Genomic DNA, 27,097 nt, shown 5'->3' with positions numbered 1-27,097 from the left:
CAACTATGCTAAAAGAGCCCACAAATGAAACGGAAGTGAAATGTTTTAAAATAATTTATTATGAAATTTAAAAAGGGTTTTATTTTCTGCAAAAAATAACATGACATGAAAGTGAAATTGTAAAAAGGTGACAACCATCACATTTTTTAAATCAAAAACCCCAAACTACTGTGGCAGTGTGGAGGAGTTTGTGCGTCTCTGAAAATATGAAGACCTTTTTTATTAAATACGGAGTGCTTTGTTCTTCTGCCCTTTTAAAGTTGGCCAGCCAGTGTAAAATCATTTTCACTTCGTCTAAAACTGTTTTGGTCAAAAAAATAGTCGGCACCTTGTGAAACTCCAGTGGATACGTGTGGGGGATGTCAATGTGACTAGGAAAAGCTACAGTGAACAACGACAAGAACATAATTTTGACAAATATGTTAATGTATTATGAAAAAAAAGTTGAATTAAAATGTCATATTTGCAACAGATGTTCCTCTCGCAACCAAAAACAGCATACAATGAATATTGTACGTGATTCCGGAAAACACATTACACGCAAACCAGCAGAAAGAAGTGGCCATCATCAGCGTGTTTGATTGTGTGCACGGCCACTCAACAGAGTACTCCTTCATGTTCTTCCACCAAAAATATTCACATCTTCAAAATCATAGTTAAATGACATTCTGACAAAGTATGAAAACTGGATATTTTCCCCTATCCAAGGCGAGGAGCATTTTTCCGTGCATGTGTCCCCACTCCTCCCAAAAAAAAAAGTCAAAGAAAATAAAGACACAACCTTCCTTCGCTGAATTTACAACAGCTTTTCAGTGAAATAACAGACTCAAATGACGGAAAGAGAAATGCCTAAGTAATGTATGGCTGATATAACAAAGATAGACATGTATTGAGATGTCCATGAAACTACACAATATATTGCCGTCAAAATTGCCAGTCAGGAGTGATGAGAAAAAGCTAACTTAGCATTTCTCTAAAGCCTCCCAGATCCTAAAAGTACAGTAGCTGCCCCCGCCCTTCAAGCCCCGAACAAAGGTCATATTTACAGTATTTTACAACATTGTGCAGCCCAAGTAAGCCTACCTTGTAATTGTGACCATTGACCTGCTTCCTTGCTTTATATATAACCAGATTTTGTTAAAGCCTACCACTACACATCGAGACACATTTTAAGAAACAGGATTGATCACAAATTAGTTGTTAATATTCATTCTGAACTTCTGACTATTTGTGCAGCACAGTTCATAACCTTGACTTGGAAGTTCAAGTTCAGAGGTCAAATGCAGCCGTCGCCCAAAATGGCAAAATAAAACATAACCCAAAATAGTAACACTAAAAATATAGCATCTGCATGTGTTTGCTACAGTTTGCTTTGTTTGCTGGCTTTTTGAAACATTTCCGTGACTGATTTTGCTAAGGTGCTGTTCGGGTAGGCTGTGTTGAGGGTCCGTAAGAGGGTGATGTGTGTGTGTGTGTATGTGTGTGTGTGTGTGTGTGTGTGTGTGTGTGTGTGTGTGTGTGTGTGTGTGTGTGTGTGTGTGTGTGTGTGTGTGTGTGAGTGAGATGTGGGTTAAGTCGCCCCCACCACGAGAAACGAAGTGGACAGAGCTTGGGCCAGATCAGCTCCAAAGCAGCTTCAATTCACTCCAGTTCGCCGTCCGTAAACAACTCTTGACTGAAATGCAAACAAACTGCATAAGTTAGAGATCACATGTAAATCATGGCGTACTGCATCATGCCTCTTAACGTGTAGGACAACTCACGTTCTCAGTGATAGCCGTTAGTGAAGGCCGTGGCGATCAAGGGGCCCTGGAGAAGGAAGCATGACAGATTCACATCTACTTCCTTTAAAGCTTCAGCATTTGACCATGATGGAGTGAATGCAATTTTGCTTCTCGGTGCTATGTTAAAATTAGGAGTTGTTTGAAGGTTTAAATTACGGTAACATTGCTGCTGATTTTCGTTCGCCCATCCATGGCATGTCACATACATTGTAGGGCTGCACAATATTGGAAAAGTATGATGTGCTGTGCATGTGTTGAATATGGCCATCGCTATATTATTGCGGCATTTAACATGCATCCAAAGGAAAATGAAACATTTGAATGAAATCTAAAGGAGTTTTTTTCATGCTTCAAAATAAGCAAGTGTGGTGTATTCTTAGTTAATTGATTGTAATGCCGCGACATACTGGTCAACTATTGCATGGCAATGTGCATTTAAGGCTACACCTCCGGACAAGTTGCGTCCATAATTTGTAAAATCACTTCAAATGACTTTTACTGAGTGCATTTTACAAAGATCCCACCGCATATAGCTATATTTTACGTTTTAAGACTCGCGCTGAATATTCAGGAAGTCTTGTTTTCGAGTTGATGACGATGCCCTAAGTGACGTCACGGAGGGAACGCCCGTGACCGAGAAAGTGACACACAATGTATTTTGGGTACTTTTTTTGGTCTGAAAACACCGTGTTGATCGCAAAATTGGAAGGAAAACTACATAAATAACATGATGGTGAATCGTTGTGTGTTGCAGACAATTGCGGTAACACAAATCACACACACAAATCAGACCATTTCCAACGAAGCTTGTGCGCCATCTTGTGCATTTTCTGGGTGCGACATTGCAGTCCTTGATATGCAAGTACTTCTTTAATCGATTGCAAATATTTATGCTTTCCTCTTCAGAACTATTTGAATCATATTCATAACTGGATGAGTTACAAGAAAGCATCTTCTCCAAATTTGAACTATCTGAATCTGCCCAGTTCCGAGCTCATTTTGTGGCAGTTTTGGGACACTTTAAGTCATTGTTATTGGTGTTTTGCATTGAGTATAAATATCAGCCTTCGTGTTTTGGGTATTCTAGATGCTATAAAAGTTTGTCTGATGTCAGTTAAGAAACAAAAAAATGGTGACGGTTGTCCTTTAAAGTCTGATAAAAGCATACAATTACATACAAAAATTATTGTGTGCTTGTGTAATGTGCATATAGCACAAATCCATATCACAATAACAATATTTTTCTTTTGTATTCTGCAACCCTAATCCTGTTGGCATCAAGTTACTATCGACTTTTGGTTGAAGTAATTACAGTAAAGTCTCGTTATATCGATATCGGATATATCGATATTCCCGGTTATATCGATGCTATTTCTATGCGCGCACGGAGAAAATTACATGCAAACAGGGTCGGATATATCGATAGTCCCGGTTATATCGATATTTTTTTGGACTCCCTTGAATATCGATATAACGAGACTTTACTGTATATGGTTTTGTTGAACATTTGTGTTTAACTCATTCACTACCACTGCCATACATATACAAAAATGTGTCCACTCCAGTGCCAGGGTTTTTGTCATTTTCATTAAAATTCCACAACCCACAGAATATTGAGTTTTAGGACTACATAAACACTTAATGCAGCGTAAGAAACTGTAGACTCTCTTCTTTCATCAGAAAAAAAGAGTTAATTCCTAAATTATACGCATCTGGAGTTATATGATCTTGAAATGAGGGTTGCTGTCCAAAATACAATGCAATACAGTATATACATATTGGTTTATATAGCGCTTTAACAGCTGAAGTTGTCACAAAGCGATAACATGGAAAAAGGGAAATCCTGCCAGAGGTCTGACCAGCGCTTTATCGGCACCCAAACAAGATAAAACAAAACCCGAACCAATTTGGGAATGGGGCTCCACGTCATATTTTCAATTCCCAAGTAAATTTGGGAATGGCAGTCAATGACTTAAATATACTGTGCAGGTTAATTTAGTTCATTTTAAGTGTCAATTTCAGATTAAATTAGGACTCCGAAATGACTTAAAGCAAGCACGCTTTATTTCTAATTAGAAGAATTGGGCGAGCACGAGAGTGACAACAAGTGGCATGGAATTCTTTTAAAAAGTTTGTTTGAATAAATTGTGTGTTTTGATAAATGTAAATGACTGACTGACAGACAATCTAACTACAGCCCTTGATGGCTGGTTGTTGCTTGAAATTTAACTTTAGCATACCTCTTTATGGCTCATTATAACACTTGTCCAAACTGGGCAGGTTGGTGTAGTAGGTGGTATCTCACCCCAAGACCATGACTGAATCCTGCGCTCGGGACAGGACTTGCAGCACTGAGATAACTAGTGACTGCTGACTCCTGAGCAGCTGTTCCATAAAGGTCTGCCATTGGTCCCGGGCTGCTGGCTCCCAAAAATCCAGCTGTGCGAGATGGTGTAGAACCTGAAAGTGTCACAACACAACATTAGATTCACGTTGCAAATGACTGTTAACAAAATGTGTTGCTACATCTGCAAATCTAATTCAGATTTCTACTATGAGTCCAAGTTTCAAACAGTTTTTTGAAAACCTGGTCATGCCCTCTGGGCCAAACAGGAGGACGACCATCCCGATTGCTGTCAGGTCAAAGTTCGCAAGCCAGTTTTTGTGATTGCATGCGCATGGTATGGGTTACTGTGTATCTGTGTGCATCTGTGGCAGCATTAATGCTGAAAGATTCATACAGGTTTGACCTTTTTTAATCATCTTTTTAAGGGACATCCCTGCTTATTTCATTGAGACAATGCCAAGCCATATTCCTCACTGTGATAAAATAATGTACTTTTGAAGCAATTGAATCTAGTTACCAGACTGGCCTGACAGCAGTCCAGACATGTCTCCCATTGGAAATATACGTCCGGGGAAATTTGAAGTGCAAAATATGACAAAGGATACTCAACTGTTGAGCAGCTAAAGTTGTACATCGAGCATGGGAAAAAAATCCAGCCACGGCGCTTAAACAATTTGTGTCCTTGGTTCCCATACGTTTGCGTTGTCTGAATCTTGCTAAAATATCGGTGTTTGATTCTTAGTTAAGTCATTTAATGTGTATTCATGAGAAAAAGCGCAAAATATATCTTTACATCCATTATTGTGATGTTGGCAAAATTCATAATTAAGCCTAGCTGAAGGCTTCTGGACGTGTTTTCATTAAAACACGCAAAACATGGGAAATCTTGTAGAAAATCTTACCTCTGACAACTGCTGCTGCTGCCGCTGCTGCTGCCATTGGTCCATACGCAGTGAGGGGAATGGCTGGAGATAAAAATAAACAAACACACAAACAAGCAAATAAATAAATAAATACATTCAAATGAGTAAGTGTAAAAGCTATATGTGTGTGTGTGTGTGTGTGTGTGTGTGTGTGTGTGTGTGTGTGTGTGTGCATGTGTGTCTGCGCGTGTGTGTGTGTGTGTGTGTGTGTGTGTGTGTGTGTGTGTGTGTGTGTGTGTGTGTGTGTGTGTGTGTGTGTGTGTCAGTATTGTGGGGTGAGTACCAGACAGACAACGTGCTGCTTGTAAAGTCAAAAGGAGGGACTAACTGACCTGTGAGTTCAGGGGGGTGGGGTGAAGTCAGAAGGGGAGTCCTCTCTAAGTGGAACTCTAAAACAGAAACAGTCGAGTGATTTTGAGTTCTAGATGGCACCTTTTACAGGCAAGCAAAGGACAACACAAACACATGGGCTGAATACACCCAAGTCGTGAGGGTCAGAATTTTGGAGAAGTCAAACTAGTGCTTATAAGATTCGAGGAAGAAGAAGCAGGATGTATTGGATGAAAAAAAATGGCTTAAAGCAGACATTCAATCAGGTTTGAGTATTTTCAAATGTGCAGAAAAAAAACAAATCAGACCTACTGAGTACAGGTATGCTCATAACTTTAGTTTTTAAGGGGATTCAAATTAAACTGAGCATCTGTAAACAAAAGTAAAAACAGAGCAATAAAGAAAATAAGATTCTCCATTCAGCCCTCAGTCATAATAAAAAAACCCTACTTATTTTCCCAAAAATCTGCCAGGGTATAAACATTTATTAGAACAAGCCTACCTATGGTACACTTTGGTCAAACAAGCTGAAAATGCATGTACTGAACATGTAAACAACGACTGAAGAATACAGCGGACCCACATTCAAAATGGTCCACATCCACACGCAATAGTGGAAAATTAGCCATACATACTAGAGGGATCACGTACAATACTTTTCTGAAATAGTTTGACAGCAGCTTCTGCGCAAGTATAATCATGTTTATGTATTTTAGGGTACTCCTAGCAGTCCATGAAGAACTGTAAAGGGCATCATTGACTGTGATTCTCATTTCCCAGGTGTATGGGCACAAAAATAAGCGAGCTTACGTAAACTGTAAAAAAACCATTTAAAAAAGAGACAAACAAAAATAATTGCTTAAAAAATATGATACTGCAGGGGTATGAACAATGAAGCAGGATATAGCAAGGGAACACTGTACATGCCTAAACACCTTCTGACGTAGCTCCACCTCCTGATATTTACAAGCAGCAATTTACACCTTCAGTTTAACTTGTTTCTGTAAAGTATTTTTTTTATTTGCTGTTGGGTGGAATCCTCATGCTCTGCAACACTCACCTTTCAAAATTGGACACAGTATTTGCTCAACTGTTAAAATTGCATCATCAAGACAGCTCGTCATTTTCAACAAATAATAATATGCAGATTTGTGGACTGACCTGCAATATTGAGTATGAAAGAATAATAAATTTGCAAAATTGTGACATTGGAGGATTTGGCCTAACTTCAGCAATGTGAGTGGATGTCTTATATAATAATAATAATAATAATAATAATAATAATAATAATAATAGATTTAATTTACTATTGCGGTTTTAATACCCAAGCTATTGAAATAAATATGCTTAACTCGTTTGCTGTTCAGCTATGGGAAACTAAACTTTAGTACATCCACGCTACGGCAACTCCAGCATGCAGAATTAGCATGGTTAAATATGACATCGGCATCGAAAAAAAATAATTCAGAGCATTCAAAGTGAGATTAATGATAATAAAACTGTAAAAATAACATTAATAATTTTCACAAGATCAATCAAGATTTTTTTTTCAATCACTTTCTGGGTATTTAACATGCTTTATGTTGCTCCACAATGTTTCTGTGGAGTGTGTGCCACGTCAAACTCTTTGTAATTCAGTCTTCCTTCTCAGCTAACAGTGGTGGAAACCAAATAACCATCATGTATCATGATGAGAGTGAGTGATATGTTTACCAGGGAATTGGTAGGTATATCCAGGAGTGATGCCTGCATAACTTCGACTGGTGTAGGTGGCAGTCTGGAAGCTTGGATAGCCTATGGAGAAAACATCAGGAAAAAGGGTTTTGATTCACAGTCTGAGATCATAACTCGGTGTTACTTTATCAGAGACACACCAGACAGGGTACTGCAACATAATGGTGATCACATCTGAAACTATAATGGGCAACAACCCACCCATTCATCATCTACACTGCTTATCATCATCTCTGATGACTGGGCATTGTGCATCCGATGGATTCGTCACCAGCCAATCACAGCACACACACTACGTAGACAAACAACCATTTATTTTAACATTCCCACAGAAGGAGAAGGAGAAGGAGAACATTTAAGACAAACACACACAAAGGCTGCAGCCCGGATTTAATACTCCAGCCTTTGGACAATCCACTTAGTCAAAACATATCATGTCAGTTGAGATGGGTATCAAATTGCACCCCAAAAAACTACTGCTGTCCTAAAATTGTGTACATGATTAAATTGATGAGAAGGTTTCTTCAGCCGTCATCTGTACAAAAGTGAAGGTTTCGGACGTTTCGCCTCCTATCCAAGAGGCTTCGTCAGCGAACTAAAGTCTGACTGGTCGTATCGGCCCCATTTATATATCCCAAATGTCAAGACATGGTGGCGCCGGACACAGCTATGATAGGTCCCTACTCTCAGGTTGGGGGGGCAAGGGACCCCTCCCTGTGGCCCCACTGATTGTACCTACATTCCGGACTAACGACTGGCCTATTATCCCCACTCCGCCCGGTATCACCTCATCAGCATAACGACCCTCATCAGCATTGCGAAAGTTGCCTAACCTGTTTTGCCCAAGCAGGCTATTGTATGAACGATCCAAATTGAACCTCACCCCACCAGACCGGTTTAATGAAGGATTTTGTTGTTTTATAAGAATCGCCTCTTTTACCCCCCTTTCAAACCATCTATGTTCTTTCGCTAAGATTTTAACCTCATTGTCGTCAAATGAGTGGTTGCTAGCTTTTAGGTGCAAATGTACTGCCGATTGAGGCCCACTAGTATTATCCCTGCGATGTTGATAAAGTCTTTTTTTTGAGAATTTGTTGAGTCTCCCCAATGTACTGCTCTTTACAATTTTCATTCTTACAATGTATGGAATAAACTACATTACTTTGTTTTTCATTTGGTAGCCTATCTTTTGGATGCACTATTTTTTGCCTTAACGTGTTTATCGGTTTGAAATAAGTAGGAATTTTATGTTGCCAAAGGACTCTTTGTAATTTTTCAGAAACTCCTGCAATGTACGGTACTGCTACTCCTCTCCTTTTTGAATCTTGAGAATTATTGGTTTCGTTCGCTATTCTTTCTTTCTGACATTTGTTGAATGACCACTGAGGGTACCCACAGTTAGTAAAAAGGGACCCTTCCAATAGATACAAGAAAGAAATGATTGACTGTCTCCAAAAGTTAGAGAAAGGAAAACACATGGACAAACAGATGTATTTTAGATTATACCCGGGAGAGGCCACGCCATGTATCTATGGCCTGCCAAAAATACATAAAGAAGGGTTCCCCCTCAGACCCATTGTTTGTAGCATTGACTCCTCTACATACAATGTAGCCAAATATTTAAAAACTATTTTAGCTCCGTTGGTTGGTAACACACAATATCACGTAGAGAACACCACAGGGTTTGTAGAGAGGATCAAAGACCTCATATTGGAACCTGAGGAAACATTGGCATCTTACGATGTGACTTCTCTCTTTACATCTGTCCCAACCCCAGCAGCAGTCTCAGTGGTGAGGACGAGGCTGCTGGCGGATGTTTCTCTGCATGAAAGAACCAAACTTAAACCGGATCACATCTGCCAATTATTAGAAATCTGCCTTAACACTACGTATTTTCAATTTCGGGAAAAATTTTATAAACAAATTCATGGTTGTGCTGTGGGCTCACCAGTTTCACCCATAGTGGCTAATCTTTACATGGAAGAGATGGAGAAACAGGCCCTCACATCCTTCCCGGGGACAAAACCTAGACACTGGTTTAGATATGTGGACGATACTTTTGTCATAATTAAGAAACAAGAAATTCAATCCTTCACAGATCACCTCAATTCTGTAGACTTCAACATTAAATTTACTCGTGAGGACATTCAAGAGAACCAACTAGCCTTCTTGGATTGTAAAGTAATTATAAAAGAGGACAGAGCGCTAAAAACAGAAGTCTTTAGGAAGGCTACGCACACTGACCAATACTTACTTTTTGACTCTAACCACCCTTTACAACATAAACTAGGAGTTATCAGAACCCTCCAGCATAGGGCTAAACTAATACCAACTAGCACTGAAGGTAGAGAAAAGCAGTCAAAACATATCAGGAGAGCACTCACTAACTGTGGGTACCCTCAGTGGTCATTCAACAAATGTCAGAAAGAAAGAATAGCGAACGAAACCAATAATTCTCAAGATTCAAAAAGGAGAGGAGTAGCAGTACCGTACATTGCAGGAGTTTCTGAAAAATTACAAAGAGTCCTTTGGCAACATAAAATTCCTACTTATTTCAAACCGATAAACACGTTAAGGCAAAAATTAGTGCATCCAAAAGATAGGCTACCAAATGAAAAACAAAGTAATGTAGTTTATTCCATACATTGTAAGAATGAAAATTGTAAAGAGCAGTACATTGGGGAGACTCAACAAATTCTCAAAAAAAGACTTTATCAACATCGCAGGGATAATACTAGTGGGCCTCAATCGGCAGTACATTTGCACCTAAAAGCTAGCAACCACTCATTTGACGACAATGAGGTTAAAATCTTAGCGAAAGAACATAGATGGTTTGAAAGGGGGGTAAAAGAGGCGATTCTTATAAAACAACAAAATCCTTCATTAAACCGGTCTGGTGGGGTGAGGTTCAATTTGGATCGTTCATACAATAGCCTGCTTGGGCAAAACAGGTTAGGCAACTTTCGCAATGCTGATGAGGGTCGTTATGCTGATGAGGTGATACCGGGGGGAGTGGGGGTAATAGGCCAGTCGTTAGTCAGGAATGTAGGAACAATCAGTGGGGCCACAGGGAGGGGTCCCTTGCCCCCCCCCAACCTGGGAGTAGGGACCTATCATAGCTGTGTCCGGCGCCACCATGTCTTGACATTAGGGATATATAAATGGGGCCGATACGACCAGTCAGACTTTAGTTCGCTGACGAAGCCTCTTGGATAGGAGGCGAAACGTCCGAAACCTTCACTTTTGTACAGATGACGGCTGAAGAAACCTTCTCATCGATGGACCACTCCTGTACGACTGAGAGCTTACACAGATGATTAAATTGAATAATATCTTGGTGAAGACATTTCAGATATTTGCAAATATGCCACAAAATTGGTGGTCATCTGAAAATATGTACAAGGAAACAAAAAATGTGTTTTGTTGGCTTGTAAATCCAACTGCAGTATGATATGACCTGTCGATGGATGATAGTCTACACTTGTCACTTGTCTCTTGACAGGAGTTTGCTTCGTATACATCGACATACAGTTATTAAAGATTTGTGTAAATACAACATGCATTTTAAATGACGAACAAAGTGATGTTTTTCACCAGTAATTTGATTTAAAAGTAAATCAGGGAAACGCTACAATTATCTGACTGAACAGTAGATGGCAGCATTAGTCTGTTAAATGTAAAGATGAACAAACCGGCACCTTCTGAACTCAAGAGATGAGTGATCAGAATACTTTGGCAAGATAATTTGTTTTAGGTAATTTGAAGAAACAAATGAGTACCACTTGAATACTTTTATATATTCATAGGTTTATATGGTAAATGTCAAAAGCATTTCAGGGACCTTCTTATCATTTCAAATGTGACATCGGACATATTCATATTGATCTGGACTTGAGCATTCGTTTGAGATGTGATAGATAATGAGATTGTACTGTGTGTCTTTAGTATAATACGAATTTGGTGCTATACAAACAAATTTGAAATAACTAATCTTGCAGATATAAAACGGCACCCAGGTAACACAAATTGATGCCCAGTGACACCCCATGAGGTGGCACCTTAGCCACCTCATTGGGTGTCTTCTGAAATTTAGATCGAGATGGTGGAAGGAGCACAAGATCAGTTGAGGAATCCTTTGATTGGTCCACCTCCTTTTCATCTTCTGTCATATGACCTTCAAAGCAGCTAAGGTCAAGAGTGCAGGAAAAGCACAGATGGGAGGAGTGCTACGAGATCCCCCCCTACCCCGTTCTGATCAATAGGAACCTACCCAGCATACCAATCCCCAGCATGAAGGCGTCCATTCCATACGGCATCACCCGAGAGCGCCCCCTGGCCGAGCCAGTGGGAGACATCACTTCCTTGGGTTGAGCTTTCTTGCACTCCACCTGTTACCAGAAAAACAACAACATTAAGCAACCTGCTGACACGAAATGACGAGTCCCAAAGTTCTCACCATTTTATTGTTGATCTCATGGAAGTGGATCTCGCAGACTTTCTCCACCACATCCTCGTTCTCAAAGGTCACAAAGCCGAATCCTGAAAAGGACGAGGCAAGTGCGTGAGCGGAACCGGTACTGCAATTTTAGGGCTCAGACAGTATGCCTTTATGCCAACTGCTATCGCTAATAGATCAGAGTAATCAGTTGTAATAGCTGCTTAACCCCCCTCAATCACACTCACATGCACGCGCACACAGACACTCATCCACTCCTCCCTCCCTTCCTGGCCAGAAGGCCAGGGCAAAGCTGGTAGGTAGGCTGTCACAATCGATCAGTCCCAGGGTGGGGAGGAGGTGCTTAAGGAGGCTTTATCCTGATCCTGATTAACGGACTGGCTAATTAGACTAGCCCGGTTTGTCTCCTCGAGCTCAGCCCACAGGAAGGAGCTCTGCAGGGGAGGAGGGGGAGGGGGATCAATAGATAGCCAGGGAGGACCGGAGGAAGAGTAGTAACTTGAGGAAGGGGTTGACAGGAAAGGTAGGAAGTTGCGCCGAGTGAACAGAGAAGGTCAGCCCCTCTCACCTCTGTGTCTGTTGGTGGTCTTGTCGAACATGAGCATGGCATCGTCGACCTGGAGGGGACAAACAAGACAGTTTTACATGATGCTTTCACTCTCCATTCCCTGCCACACGGCATATTGCTTGACCTCAGCCCTTCTCAAGTTCTGCAGGGCGGCTCTGCAACAGATGGACAGACGCACAGAGAAAGGGAAGGGGGGAGGAAGAGGAGGCGGGAGAAGAGTGGAGGCAGGCGGCAGGTTATGAAAGAAGAAGCGGAGAGAGGAAAATATGAAAGAACTCGTCGGGAGTGAGGCCTTGCTGGGTATGTGCCTAACGCATATAATCAGTGGCATGCAAAGCTGAAAGTCACTGCTGAAGTGCCATCATACAACCCCCCTCAAAGAGCACATAATCTGCCCCTTTCTTCCCACCAAAGTTTGACATCGCCATAGCAACTTTGCAAAAAAGTGCTCATGAAAGGCCCAAAGCCGACATCAAATATAGTTCATGAATGCAGTAGTGGGAGGAGTGTGCATGAGACCAAGGGAAAAACAAGAAGTGAAATGTGCCTATGTAGAAAGGTGAATTTTACAGGCAGGTGGAGCCTCGATAAAAGAAACGTGTGTGCGCGCGCGCGCGGGTGGGGGGGAGGGGGCGATAGTGAGAGGAATAGCGACAGGTGGAGATCTGGTGAAAGAGAGTACAGCGAGCCGTGAGTCAGACGAAAGAAAAAAAGATTGAGTCAAAGTGGAAAGGGAGGAGAAAGAAAAGACAAAAGGGAGAGGGGGAACAAAGGGGCCCGGAGGTTTCGTTTGTTGGCACACTCAGCCATAATTCCTTTTCCTCTTCTGCTTTTGACCTCTCCCACCAGTCCGGCCTGCCTTTATCCAGCACAGACACAGGTGTCTGTTCATACACACACACAGACAACCAGAGCTTCTTATGTATAAGTCAACCTGCTCTTTTTCTACCTGTTTGCGCTCACTCTAAGCAGAGGTGCGAACAAATAAACTATGTTCTCTTGATCTATAATAAGTGTACTGGACGCTGCTGTGGATATGATCCATACTGACGCTCACTACATGTGTATGCCAACAAGAGAGAGGGAGGGGAAAAAGGGTTGGGGGTTTATGTGTGTGTGTGTGTGTATGTGTGCGTGTGTGTGTGTGTGTGTGTGTGTGTGTGTGTGTGTGTGTGTGTGTGTGTGTGTGTGTGTGTGTGTGTGTGTGTGTGTCGAGCGCCAAGGGCCGTTTGCCTCCAGAAAGGTCAAAGGTGAGCGAAGAGTGTCAGTATGAAAGCGGACCTCAAATCATGGCTTCCCTCCACTCAAATGTTGACCCATCTGCGCAGAGTGTGCTCAGCTCGTTTTTTTTATCATCTCCAACGAGTTTGTCGGTCCAAGAGGCCAAGCAGTAGGTGCCTCACATCTGTGTCAAGACATCCAGGACACACTTTGTCAAAGAGTTGTGATCCTACAGTCAACAAAAGGGAGGGGAGGATCTCCACAGACAGAAGTAGGAGAAGCGCCCCTGCAAACTGTTTTAAGGATGCAAAGTGTGTTGACTTGCACATCATTGCTCAATATTACAAAGTGTGCCGCTGGACAATATTCCCTCTGATGCTTTTTTCCACACTTCTCATCTTCCCTGTTATCCCCGGCCCATCCCTCTCCACACTCCTTTGTCCTCGCCATGACGGGACACAAAAGGTCCAGTGAGGCAGTCTAATCAGGAACTTCCATGGATGGCTGGAGCCCACATTTCAGCGGACATCCCTTGATATCTCTCTCTGCAAAAATTCATCTCGCCGCTATGATTGAGATGGGAGCACGGGGAACCTGCAGGCCGTAGCTCTGCGACTGCAAATAATGTGACACCCTGTTGGAGACAGGATGGATGGCAGACCGTTTTCACAGGTCCGACTTTGAGAAAGTTAGCAAGATTTGTGTCCACCTGTTACTTGAGGAAACCTTTTTTTTTAATTCATGTGAACCATCTGGAAAGCTCCTACATGGTGGGAACCTTGCGAGCCAAATAAACAAAATATTTGCCCGTCTTTGTATAGGGGCATAAGAGCTTTTGTAAATCTCCCCCACACCCCATCTTTGCCCCACTTCCCTCTCTTACGCCTCCACAAACCTCTCTCAATCAAGCCCTCCCTCTTTCGTTGGTGCCTTTTGTTGGCCCATCATCTATTCGCCGCACTATGCCTCTGACAGCACTTTGTATGAAAAAATATGAAAGTTCGCCCACACTTTGAGGACCACTGGTCAAAAATTGAAGGGGCATTTTGGCAACTTTTGGCAAATTAGTCAACTTTTTAAACATGATTTTTACACTGAAGCTGACCCCAACCAAACAGACACGCACATGCACATGCAAACATCCCGCGAACACCACCTCGTCCCCCCTCCTTCAGAACAAAACCCCCTTACCCACAGAATTACTTAGGGACAATGGGCAAGCCAGGTCACCACGGTAACGGGTCAGGAGGGGGTTGTGGGTCGGAGCAGCTGTTACATCAGATTAATTCAGATTCTGATAATCCCTCCTCCTTCCTCACCGCCACCATACACTCAGCACAAAACTTTTTCACTCGCCACCTCCTCCCCTCTGCACACTTGCAGTAGCCCCCAAGTTCGCCTGCTCGAGCCCCGAGGAGCCCCTCAGCCTCTTTAGTTTTCCCCGCCGACTCTCTCCAAAAAGCGATTTCTTTCTGTCCCCACGTTCTCGCCTGCCTCTTCACACTAACTCCTTCGCTTCCAAGAACTTGTCTGTTTTCTTTCGGTGAATCCATTTGTGATAACCACCCAAGCTGATTTGCATCAAGATTACTTTGGGTACCTCTGTGTATCAATTAAGGCTGCTCCAGTATTCCAACCATTACTCACCTTCCCAAACTGGTCAAAGTATTGCTTGACATCTTCTATGGTGGTGTTCACGGACAGGCCTCCCACAAAGATCTTCTTGGTGCGAGTCACTAACTGTTAAGCAATTAAAACAAGACTTGAGTAAAATACCTTTTCACTAACTGGTGTTCTGTTCGTGCATATGAAATTGTCAAGGTCGATTCCGTTGATAAAAGAAAGGAAATGAGCTTTCTTATCTGTAACAAGCACTGGATAATATTCAACAAACATCAACCAAATGACTGCACAAGTAATTTGCTACTTTGGACTCTGAATACAAACAAAAAGAGCAGAAATGAGAGATTTTGCTTTTTGCCTTAAAAGACTCACTGACAACAATCTGTCTCATATATTCAACCGTTACATCGATTTTCTATGCAAGTTTAATTTGAAGCCTCTTTGTAGGTAGCAGCCGCATAAACCTGCTTGGATACAGCCTGCACTTAACATCTGTAATTATTATTTTTTTTTTTAACAGGATTGGTCACACGGCAGCCGGACAAGCAGCATGTTACCACTTAATTGATTTTCTTTTTGTTACATTGATTAAAAAACAACAACAAAAAAAACATCATTGCGTCGACTTTGTTATGACTTAATAAGATTTGACGAGAACTCAGTTGCCTGGATATATATCTGTTGGTACTCAGTAGGAAAAGAGATCAGCCAGATTTACAGCTCTGACACTGGACAGCGTGTTCTCACGTCCGAGCTTCATTACAAGCTCCTAATAGTAGAAAGTCACACGGTCTGCATAACAAGTAACTATGATTTCACTTTAAAAAATCAGATCATATCCTTACCGCATAAATGTGTGTAACACAACTCTTTAGTGGTCTATTTTAAATACAGTATATTCTAATTATATTTTGGAGAAAAATGCTATCATACTTCATGTCATTGCACCTTTTAATTTTTTGTTAAAGAACAGCAGAGAAATTCCGTAAGACATCCTACATTTGCCTGCTACCTTAACACACCGGAAAATTGGGTATGGAGCAGCGCAATGTAATTTTAGGGGCTATTAGTGGCAATAGACTTGATTCATGAACAATCACATCGTGGTTCATACTTAAAACGTTCATTAAATCTGAAGGCTATTTCCTAAAATAGTGCCTGGCAGTTGCAGATTTAACTCACCTTAGGCTGAGCCCTCCGGGGAAATGCAACTTTAGGATCAATCTATGGAAGATAATACAGAGACAGAGAGGCCTGTTAAGTGAAGTGTTGTATCACGAGGGGTCTTGCGGGGCTGGCAAGGTGCACATACAGTACATGCATCATCTCTTGTCATGTTTTAATCAAACCTCATCACTTTTTAGTATATCTTCGAATATACCAGTTCACTGTATGTGTAATGTGTTATATCAGTGCCCGTTTGTGAGCAAAGCCATATAGTGAAGTACTTATAGTGAAGTAGTGAAGTACCAGTTTTCTGCTTTTTCACGACAGATAAAGTAGCCAATGGGAATTACCGAATTTTCCGGTATATGAGATGCACCCAAAAGCCTTGATTTTCTTTCAAAAATGACCCTGCGCCTTATATGCAAGTGCACCTTATATGTATGTGAAGTAATATTGAGCCACAACTACTGTCAGCAGCCACGACTCCATTTCCCCCTGCGGAAGAAGTAGTGCGTAACCCCACAGCCTGTACTGTAGCGCCTTGGTGTGCCTTATATTTGGAAATACTTTAATACTTTATATATATTTATATATTTGGAAAATTTTTTTATTTATATATATATATATATATATATATATATATATATATATATATATATATATATATATATATATATATATATTTATATTATAATTTTTAATATTTTTTCGGACTCCCTTGAATATCGATATAACGAGACTTTACTGTATATATATATATATATATATATATATATATATATATATATATATATATATATATATATTTTTTTTTTTTTTTTTCGGGGACACATTGGAGTCCTGACAGCTCGAATTGAGACGGAAGGACTTCTTTAATCAATTGCAAATATTTATGCTTTCCTCTCCAGAACTATTTGAATCATATTCATAACAGGATGGGTAACAAGAAAGCATCTTCTCCGAACCTGAAGCCATTGTTTTGATTCTAGAGCAAGGCAAGACGTCCTGGCGTGACGTCACAAACATGGAGGCAGGACTTTCTGAATCTGTCCAGATCCGAGCTCTTTTTGTGGCAGTTTTGGGACAGTCATTTTTATTGGTGTTTTGCATTTGACTGAAAATATCAGCCTGCATCGATGAAAAGGTTTCTTCAGCAGACATCTGTACTTCTTTGAAGAAACTTCGTCAGCAAACTAAAGTCTTACTGGTAGTTTAGGCCCTATATATATATATATCCTTACTGTCCAGACATGGCGGTGCCGGACTCTGCTATGATAGGTCCCTGCTCTCAGTTCGGGGGGGAGCAGAGGACTACTCCCTGCAGCTGCTCCACTGATATTTCCTATCGTTCTGACTAACGACTGGCCTGATTGCCCCACTTCGACCGGTATCACCTCATCAGTATTACTAATCCTATGTTGCCTAAGCAGGCTATTGTATGAACGATCCAAATTGAACCTCACCCCACCAAACCGGCTTAATGAAGGATTTAGTTGTTTTATGAAAATCGCTTATTTTATTCCCCTTTCAAACCATCTATGTTCTTTCGTTAAGATTTAAACCTCATTGTCGTCAAATGAGTGGTTGCTAGCTTTTAGGTGCATATGTACTGCCGATTGAGGCCTACTAGTATTATCCCTGCGATGTTGAGGGACAATGGGCATGGGCGATGTTTTGAGAATTTGTTTATTCTCCCCAATGTACTGCTCTTTACAATTTTCATTCTTACAATGTATTGAATAAACTACATTACTTTGTTTTTCATTTGGCAGCCTATCTTTTGGATGCACTAATTTTTGCCTTAAAGTGTTTATCGGTTTGAAATAAGTAGGAATTTTGTGTTGCCAAAGGACTCTTTCTAGGTTTTCAGAAACTCCTGCAACGTAAGGTACTGCTACTCCTCTCCTTTTTGTATCTTCAGAATTTTTGGTTTCATTCCCTATTCTTTCTTTCTGACATTTGTTAAATGACCACTGAGGGTACCCACAGTCTGTGAGTGCTCTCCTGATTCGTTTTGACTCCTTTTCTCTACCTTCAACGCTTGTTGGTATTAGTTTAGCCCTATGCTGGAGGGTTCTGATAACTCCTACTTTGTGTTGTAAAGGGTGGTTAGAATCGAAAAGTAAGTATTGGTCAGTGTGCGTAGCCTTCCTAAAGACTTTAGTTTTTAGCGCTCTGTCCTCTTTTATAATTACTTTACAATCCAAAAAGGCTAGTTGGTTCTCTTTAATGTCCTCACGAGTAAATTTAATGTTGATGTCTACCGAGTTGAGGTGATCTGTGAAGGATTGAATTTCTTGTTTTTTAATTATGACAAAAGTATCGTCCACATATCTAAACCAGTGTCTATGTTTTGTCCCCGGGAAGGATGTGAGGGCCTGTTTCTCCATCTCTTCCATGTACAGATTAGCCACTATGGGTGAAACCGGTGAGCCCATAGCACAACCATGAATTTGTTTGTAAAATGTCTCCCCTAATTGAAAATACATAGTATTAAGGCAGATTTCCAATAATTGGCAGATGTGGTCCGGTTTAAGTTTGGTTCTTTCATCAGAGAAACGTCCGCCAGCAGTATCGTCCTCACCACTGAGACTGCTGCTGGGGTTGGGACAGATGTAAAGAGAGAAGTCACATCGTAAGATGCCAATGTTTCCTCAGGTTCCAATATGAGGTCTTTGATCCTCTCAACAAACCCTGTGGTGTTCTCTATGTGATATTCTGTGTTACCAACCAACGGAGATAAGAGTTTTTAAATATTTGGCTACATTGTATGTAGAGGAGTCAATGCTACAAACAATGAGTCTGAGGGGGAACCCGTCTTTATGTATTTTTGTATTGGATTGGATTGGATTTGCCTTTATTAGTCTCGCAGTGGAGAAATTTACATTTCACAGCAGCAAAGCTATGAAAGAAATGAAAGTAGAAAGTTAGTAGTAGTTTTGGCAGGCCATAGATGCATGGCGTGGCCTCCCTTGGGTATAATCTAAAATACATCTGTTTGTCTATGTTTTCCTTTCTCTCACTTTTGGGGACAGTCTATCATTTCTTTCTTTTATCTATTGGAAGGGTCCCTTTTTAGTTGCTCATAAGTGGAAGAATCACTGATTAACCTATTTATTTTGTCTTCATAATCCGATGTGTTGAGAAGCACTGTACACCTACCATTGTCTGCTGGCAAAATAGTAATATTTTTTATCATTTTGTAGAGTAGTTAACGCCTTTCTCTCTTCTAATGTTATGTTGGACGGAGGTGGTTTGGCACTTCTAAGAAGGGCTGATATTTTAATGTGCACATTATCTGCCTCTGCATAGGAAAGTTTGTTATTTTTAATAGCCGGTTCAGTAGCTCTGATGTAGTCTATTGTAGGTATTGTTTTAGGAGTTACTGAGAAATTTAAACCTTTGGTAAGGACTGCCTTTTCTGTCTCTGAGAGATCTCTGTCTGACAAATTTTTGATCGAATTCTCCCTTGAAATCTGCTCACACCTATTTTTTTCCCGTGTTTACAAGTAGCTGTGCTTGTTTCTGTAAAAGTAATTTTTGAAATTTACCCTCTCTCTTTGGTTTTGCTGTGGTGCCTCATGTATCCGGATTTGGTAAATTCGCAAACTTCCTGATTTTGTGGGTAAGTTCAGTTTGTAATCGTTGATAATAAGATTCTATTTCTGACTGTTTTTTTTTTATCTCTATGTTAAGTCTCCTAATTCGATCATCGATGGACCACTCCTGTACGACGATTTTAGATGCTATTCTGCTAGATGTGATTCTGATGTCAGTTAGGAAATAAAAAAATGGTGTCGGTTGTCCTTTAATATGATTTTTTGAAAACATATATGCTTTTGAAAAACATTTCCCTTTGTATGTTTCTGTCTTGTTTCAGTTTTCTAGTGAGAAATACAATGTCGCTGACTGGCCTTAGGTCACAGTAACATATCAATAATAATCTCCACACTAATCAGAAAATTTGAGGTCTCTTTCTAACATACTGATGTGAAATCAAAAGCTACTTGATGCTACTTAAACTTGACAAACCTTTACATTTTTATCACGAATGACAAAATCTGTCCTGCTGTTTTTCAGCAATAACTGTGTTTGAGTCCAGTGTATGCGTTTTAAAATGAACCAAAATTTAACCCAAACAAAATTTCTCTCAGACTTTCAGTGTGCATAGAATACTTTGTGTTATCCCCCCCCCCCCCCCCCCCCCGTATCCCCACCCCTTTCAATTTTGCTGCTGTAGATTGCAAATTTCTCCATTGTGGGACTAGTAAAGGCTTTCTGATTCTGATTCACTACAGCAATTTGGGATGCCTTAGTAATTTACAAAAAAATTAATCAAACATGCTGAAACTTTTGAACACCACAGTCATGCCTAAATTAGATTTTATTGTACTTTTTAAAATGTCTGTGTGAGTGTGTGTATGTGTGTGTGTGTGTGTGTGCATGTGCGTGTGTGTGTGTGTGTGTGTGCGCGTGTGTGCGTGTGTGTGTGTGTGTGTGTGTGTGTGTGTGTGTGTGTGTGTGTGTGTGTGTGCGCGAGCGTTTGTGGCGCTCAGGTGGAATGCCTGGGAATATCCAGTGAACCCCTGCCACTCTCGTCACCACCATGTGACATGTGAGCTCCTGGAATCTCACACCGGTACCACAATCACAAACCCACCTCACCTCTGTGAGGAGAGTTTGAGAGAAATCGGGAGAAGTGTGTCACAGAAAGAGAAAGAGAGAGAGAGAGAGAGAGAGAGAGAGAGAGAGAGAGAGAGAGAGAGAGAGAGAGAGAGAGAGAGAGAGAGAGAGAGAGAGAGAGAGAGAGAGAGAGAGAGAGAGAGAGAGAGAGAGAAAGAGAGAGAGAAAGAGAGAGAGAGAGAGAGAGCAAAGCGAGAGGTGGCCAGGTTGAAGAAGACAGGATAGGAGAAAAGGGAGCTGTCAATCACACCACAGCGACAGCAGATCCAACACATTTTGTTTGTTTGTGTTAGTTTGCTTTGATTCATTTAGTTCGCTTTGATTCATTTATTTATTTATTTTGGCCTCCTTCAGCTCGTGACAAAAACAACGCATGGCATCAAGCTTGTCTGTTTACATGGCCATGCGCGCTTCAATGGGCGCATCTGTGATTCCAAATGTTTCGTTGCTTTGTTGTTACTGCGTCGGTTTAGGATTATTTTTTCTTTACCAATTTTAGAGAGAGCATCACACCTTGACATGAGAATGTCAATAGAGACAGGTTACATTTAAGTCTATGCAGATCGAACAGAGGTAGAGATCAAGACTACTCCGCACTGTACCGCCGTTACGCCAACAGATGGTGAGGCGATACGGCGCTAAGATTAGTTTGCGACCATGAGAGAGTAAAGTTAAACTACAGTACAGTAGAAAGCTAGAGCCTCGATGGTAAATCACATGCGTTTACCAGAATGAGCACGACAGCATGTTTCTACTGGAATACGACTCTAGATTCCCACAGGTTTTTGTTTCGCTTCTAAAAAGTGAGAAGACTAAAGGCTAAGACTGGAGGATCAGATGCAGACTCTACTGTTTAGTTTCTATAGTGGCTAGACTACTCTGATAGTCACCTCCGGTCACCAACCCTCCTGATGGCCAACACTCCTGTGCACATTTAAAAAAGACACACAAACAAACAAAATCAAACAGGGTAGCACACAGCATATGAGCGGGAAGGAAATAGTGGACATTCAACAATGACTGTAGTTATGAAAGTGATTTGTGTGATGGAGAAAAGTTTTTGGGGGATGGAAGTAACACGAACAAAGTCAAAATGAGCATATTATTTTCTGATATAATGAAGCCCCGTACAGGCAGAGAAGGAACCTAAGTGCAAGGTAACACAGATGACGCTGGACGGAATTGCAAGAGAGGTTTAGAAAATGGCCTCATTTCTTGAAGAAGTCTACACACCCCAATTGAAATGTCAAGTTGCCGATAAAGCTCTGGTCAGACCTCTGGCAATGTCTTTTCCTACTAAGTTCATCCTGTCTACTTGATATCTAAATTAAAGCACATTCTTTACTTACAGACGGTGTATTGTAGGTGTTCAAACACCTGACATGTTTCGGCGTATACTTCCGCCCTTCAAGGCCGGAAGTATACACCGAAACATGTCAGGTATTTGATCACCGAAAATACACTGTCTGTAAGTAAAGAATCTGCTTTAAATTAATGTCTTTTCCCTTCCACGTGGGGGCGGAAGTTCCATTTTTTCCAGGTTAGCTTTGTTACAGTATCAGCTGTTGTTGAAGCCTTTTGTACAGCCGCCCCCACTTGCACCTCATATTACTCCAGACCCGTATAACTTTGGAATTAACTCTTTTTTATGATGAAAGAAGAGAGTCTAAGGTTTCTTACGCTGCAGTGAATGTTTATGTAGTCCGAAAACTCAATATTGCAATTTGAGTAAAAATGACAAAAGCCCTGGCACTAGAGTGGACACATTTTTGCACATCTGGCAGTGAATGAGTTAATTATCTTGGATTCATATTTTTGGATTCTCTGATTTGAAGCATTTGAACAGGGTAACGTTGAGTTTTTCCATCCACTTTACATCCCAGCTAAAGTGTGCAACAATTGTCACAATATAGGAACATGTCAAAAGTAGCATGCCGATTGGACAGCACTCAAAATCTCTCAAGGACCAGCACAACCTTGTTGACTCCAATCCTATTAGTTAGGAGAGCCACACTAATCGCAACCCACAACCCCCTCTACCCGCCCCCCGTCGCATTTCTGCTGTGGTGCTAAAACAGTTAACGAGACCTCAAACTGATTGGAAACATTGTTGAATAAATACAGATACTATTGAGCCCAGTTGAGAAATAGCAAAAAGCTGAGGACCAACTCAAAGTCTTACACTTGCTACTATGTGTTCCCCAACGCTAAGATTAGCAATAAATTGCGTATTTGCTCGCCAAACTCATTCCAGCAGCGCCCGAGCGATTCAGTCGGTCACAGCATGGCACATTCTTTGTGTTGCCACTGGAGAACCTTTTCTCTGCCCTCGCTAACAGGATAACCCGTCTGTATAAGAGTTGGGGGCCGGAGGGTGGGCTGGGGCTGGGGGGGTAGGATGAGCAGCCTCCCAAAAAGTCACCATGCAACTCCTTCAGTTGGTCAAGAGTTCTCTCCGTCAAACCCGCTCATAAACGTTGCCTCCCACATCATCACGATCCACTGCAATGAACAACAACGTGAAGCAGTATCAACACTGGCAAGTTGAAGATTTAAAAAAAAGAAATGGAATCATCGTAAATATGCTATGAACAATGTCCTTATCGTGAGGCAGCAGGACTGAATGACCTTCAAGCTCCTTGATTGTGCCTGTTTATACTGTCCTGCAGGAGCCAAGAAATAATTGTAAATGATGTGTATTGTTATCGGCCTCTTTTTCTTTTGTGACAGAGCTATTCTTCAACAGTGGGGAAACAAGAGGGATGGGGGGGGGGGTCACCATGGAAACCGGCCCCATGGCGATTTTGTGGCGTCCAACCATGGTGGCACAAAGTGTCACAGGCCTTGTCCCTGCAAATGGCACTATGGAGCCGAATGGAAAAGCCAAGAAAATATCATTTCAAACTTCCAATATTCTACATTTCTCATGCATGTGTGGGTTCTTGGAGTTTCTGGTGCAACTTTTTCTCTTTGATTTCTTCTTCGCCGCCGCACTTATCTGGAGTCGGTGCATCATTCAGCGCACAAAAGGTGGCAAAGCAGTAGCCTCTCCTTATTTCAATACAGTGACTAACGCACCACCATCACCACTCTCAGTGATGTTCGAAAGAGAGAAGGGAGCCGTGGTCCCTATGGAGACCAACGGAGTCACATTGTTCCCGAACGGACCCACATTTATCATTGACACACGTGGACTCTCAGGCCCGATTAAAACATCCCAATTTAAGGGTTGTGCAGGTGAAATAACCTGTCACGACTTCATCACTTTGGAAGTGCAACCAAGCTTATTTGGCGCAGCCGTCGCACCTTGATGGTCTCAGGTTGCATTTTGCCGGTTCTGCTGAGAAACTTATATTCCTTAGGTATCTTCCTCATCCTTCCTCTCAGGAAAGAAAAGGCAGAACCAGAAGTAAAAGTAAAGTTTGTTTCCCTTGCCAGAGAAGCAAATTCAAGAGTGGCAAAGGAGAAGTCAACCACCTAACAGTAAATTCTATATTGATAGAAATGGACACAATGTGATATTTTGCTGAATGATTAGCAGAAAGCAAAGAGATTGGCCCAAGTGTCTCACAGTCATTCCCCATGATAACATCAGCCCATTTTTGTAAAAACAACCAAATGCATAAACATCAATATTAATGGCACAGTATTAGAAAATCCACTAATCAAACAGCGGCCAATGAGATTAGCCAAGGGGAGGAAAGACAGAGAACTTACTGTTTTCGAGTCCAACTCATGCCGGGTTTGGGCCAAAACTTTATCCACGCCAGCCTGATCCACAAAGGTGACAAATCCAAAGCCTCTGCGGACATCGGGGGAGGTTGAGGGGGGAGTGAGGTATTAATGACAGTGAAAACTATGTCGACGCACAACGATATGTTATGAGCGGTGAGGAATCACGGAGGACAGATAAACTTTCAGATCAGACGCCAAGCTCACCTCGAGCGCTTAGTAACCGGATCTCGCATCACCATACACTCCTTCACCTCGCCGTAATTGCAGAAGTACTCTTTCAGACCCTCTGGGATACAAAGCAACAACAAGGGGTATGTTAGTGATGAATGGTACAGGTGAGTGGAAGGAAATACGTATAAGGTGAATTTGTATTTTTTGCAAATAAAGGTAGACTTGCATTAAAAAGGATTAAATTAAAATAACCTGTCACATTTTTTTCACTAAATTAGGAATAATTTTCACCAGACTTGAAAACACCATAAATACATTTTTAAAAATCCCTGTATAAATTGTGAAAGGGTGCATTCATTCAAGTCCAAGGAGAAAAAACAAAACTAAATAAATTCAACATTCACACATGGAAATTTCATGCCTCTTGAAGACATTTGAGAAGATGTACCTTGTGTTGTTTGCCAGCTTAGTCCACCTATGAACATTTTGCTATGGAAATAAAAAGAATAGTTGCATTTTAGGCAGTGTGATTGAATAAATTTGATACTTGTGTGCTTGCAGAAAATAAACAAAGTTGTTGATGAAACTGGAGTTTTGGTAAATGTGACATGAAGGCTCCCAGTGTGGAGGTGTGGGCTCCTCAGCCTCCACGCAGAAAGCAACGCTTGTTCCACGAAACGTGTGCGTGTATGCGTGCGTGTGTTTGGAGCGGAGGGGGGTGGGGGCAAAAAAGTTTTCTTTTTGACTTACCAGGGGTCGTGAGGGGAGTCCGTCGTGGACAGGCTGGTCTGGATCCCTTCCGTGTCCATTCTGTGTGCTGGTCGTGAGTGTGCGGGTTCTGCTGAGCCGAGGGTGTCCGGGGCAGAGGCGTGCGGGGGAATAAGCGGGCAGTGAGCGAAAGGCTCGGGGCGGGTTTGCCCCGTGGTGTCAGAGGGGAGCGGGCCAGATGGGGGCTGGGAGAGACTCCACCTCCTCGCAGACCGCGTCCGTGTCCTCGTCCTCTACTCCGTCCACCCTGCTGTCGCTCCGTCATCCCTCCGTCGTGGGACACGGTGCCACCGTGGGGTAAAGCAAACGTGAGCGAGGGAGCCGTTTCCGGTGCGAAATTACTAAATAAAAGCCAGTTCTCGCCATTCCATACTGAAATACACTCGACGCTCTAAAGCTAAATTGCTTCTAAAGACGTCAAAGAAATTATTTGTTTTATTATAGGTCCAGACACCAGTCTATGTGATTTGTCATCCCTATATATTGTAATCTGCACATGCAAGGCCTAGATGTATTTGTTTTGACATATTTTTTTTATTTATAAAAGGGGCCGTTTTTTCTACAATTCAGATTTTCATGTTTGCAGTTTCCCCCTGTAAGGGGTGGGCAAGCTGCCTTTCCATAACGTCAGCATTTTTTCATACTTTAATTAATTGGTCTTACCAAATCAAGTTAACAAGCGTAACGTATCTGACCTTTATAATGTGTACATTTAATAATCTATTAATAATGTTTGTTATTATAAAAAATACTGAATCCAAACTTCCTCAGAAGATGTAGATCTTTTCATTTTCCATGCTGTTTGACCTAATTAGGGTCACGCCAACTATAATAATAATGATAATAATAATACATTTAATATCTAAGCACATTTCAAAACTCTCAAGTACACTTTACAGTCACAGTATAATAACTTTATTTTTTATGAGCAGCGGCAGCCATTCGCGCCAGCGTTCACTGTACTCGGAAGTAACACAGCAGCAAAGTTATGAAAGGAAGAGGCTGGCAAAGTGGAAGTGGCAATATTAAGAGTTTTATAAAGTCAGGCACGGCCCCATTTAAAGCTCAGGTACCAAATGCATGTTCAACCGCATAATAATACCAATTATGAACATTAACCAACAAGAATGCATTATTTTTGATTGTTTTTTTTAAACATGCATTTTATAATAATTTTATTTTAATAATTCGTTGCAACTTTTGTTAATCGACTATTATGTTATCTTGGGGATTTTGTTGTACAAAACCGGCATGATGGCAGCAGTATTTTCTTTGCAAAATTACTCAAAATAGTGTTTCAAATGACCATGCAAAGAGTTAAAACATTACGTAATAATAATAACAACAACAACAAAACAACAACAACAACAACAACAACAACAACAACAACAACAATAATAATAATAATAATAATAATAATAATAATAATAATAATAATAATAATAATAATAATAATAATAATAATAATAATAATACATTTAACTTCTAAGCGCCTTTCACAACTCTCAAGGACACTTTACAAACACGGGATAAGAACTTTTTTTTGTGTACTGGTGAGCAGTGGCAGCCTTTCCCGCCAGCGTTCAC

The 27,097-nt window shown here is 41.2% G+C and overlaps 1 protein-coding gene across 5 annotated transcripts; it reads right to left on the bottom strand.

The window, feature by feature from the left end:
• Positions 1 to 36: 36 nt before the first annotated feature.
• Positions 37 to 26,914, bottom strand: msi1b (musashi RNA binding protein 1b). Of its 5 annotated transcripts, none has more exons than XR_016114712.1 (15): positions 25,493 to 26,898; positions 25,191 to 25,231; positions 24,776 to 24,857; positions 24,554 to 24,638; positions 16,169 to 16,210; positions 15,011 to 15,103; positions 12,143 to 12,191; positions 11,575 to 11,657; positions 11,389 to 11,506; positions 7,098 to 7,178; positions 5,387 to 5,443; positions 5,034 to 5,096; positions 4,025 to 4,244; positions 1,764 to 1,809; positions 37 to 1,675 (listed from the first exon to the last, which is right to left on the bottom strand). XR_016114712.1 is itself a non-coding variant. In XM_088994512.1 (15 exons), exons 1-14 carry the CDS (start codon positions 25,549 to 25,551, stop codon positions 1,768 to 1,770), a joined length of 1,050 nt encoding a protein of 349 aa, XP_088850638.1. In that variant the 5' UTR covers positions 25,552 to 26,896; the 3' UTR covers positions 37 to 1,675; positions 1,764 to 1,767. The 5 variants fall into 5 exon arrangements, 2 of the variants coding, with proteins under 2 accessions (XP_088850638.1, XP_088850639.1); XM_088994512.1 differs by having other exon boundaries at positions 4,090 to 4,244; positions 25,493 to 26,896; XR_016114713.1 differs by lacking the exon at positions 5,387 to 5,443 and having other exon boundaries at positions 25,493 to 26,913.
• Positions 26,915 to 27,097: the final 183 nt, after the last annotated feature.

This window comes from Hippocampus bargibanti, linkage group LG04 (assembly GCF_051943395.1).
Source record: "Hippocampus bargibanti isolate YZ-2025 linkage group LG04, ASM5194339v1, whole genome shotgun sequence".
In the NCBI taxonomy this organism is placed as follows: Eukaryota; Metazoa; Chordata; class Actinopteri; order Syngnathiformes; family Syngnathidae; genus Hippocampus; species Hippocampus bargibanti.
This window is presented reverse-complemented; position numbering and strand designations above follow the sequence as displayed.

Excerpts from the sequence above, each read along its gene's own strand:
- msi1b (XM_088994512.1), bottom strand. The coding sequence starts at position 25,551 with ATGGACACGGAAGGGATCCAGACCAGCCTGTCCACGACGGACTCCCCT. Across the intron at positions 5,097-5,386 it reads CCACCCCCCTGAACTCACAG|CCATTCCCCTCACTGCGTAT; the intron begins GTCAGTTAGTCC and ends TTTTATCTCCAG. Across the intron at positions 1,810-4,089 it reads GATTCAGTCATGGTCTTGGG|GGCCCCTTGATCGCCACGGC; the intron begins GTGAGATACCAC and ends TTCCTTCTCCAG.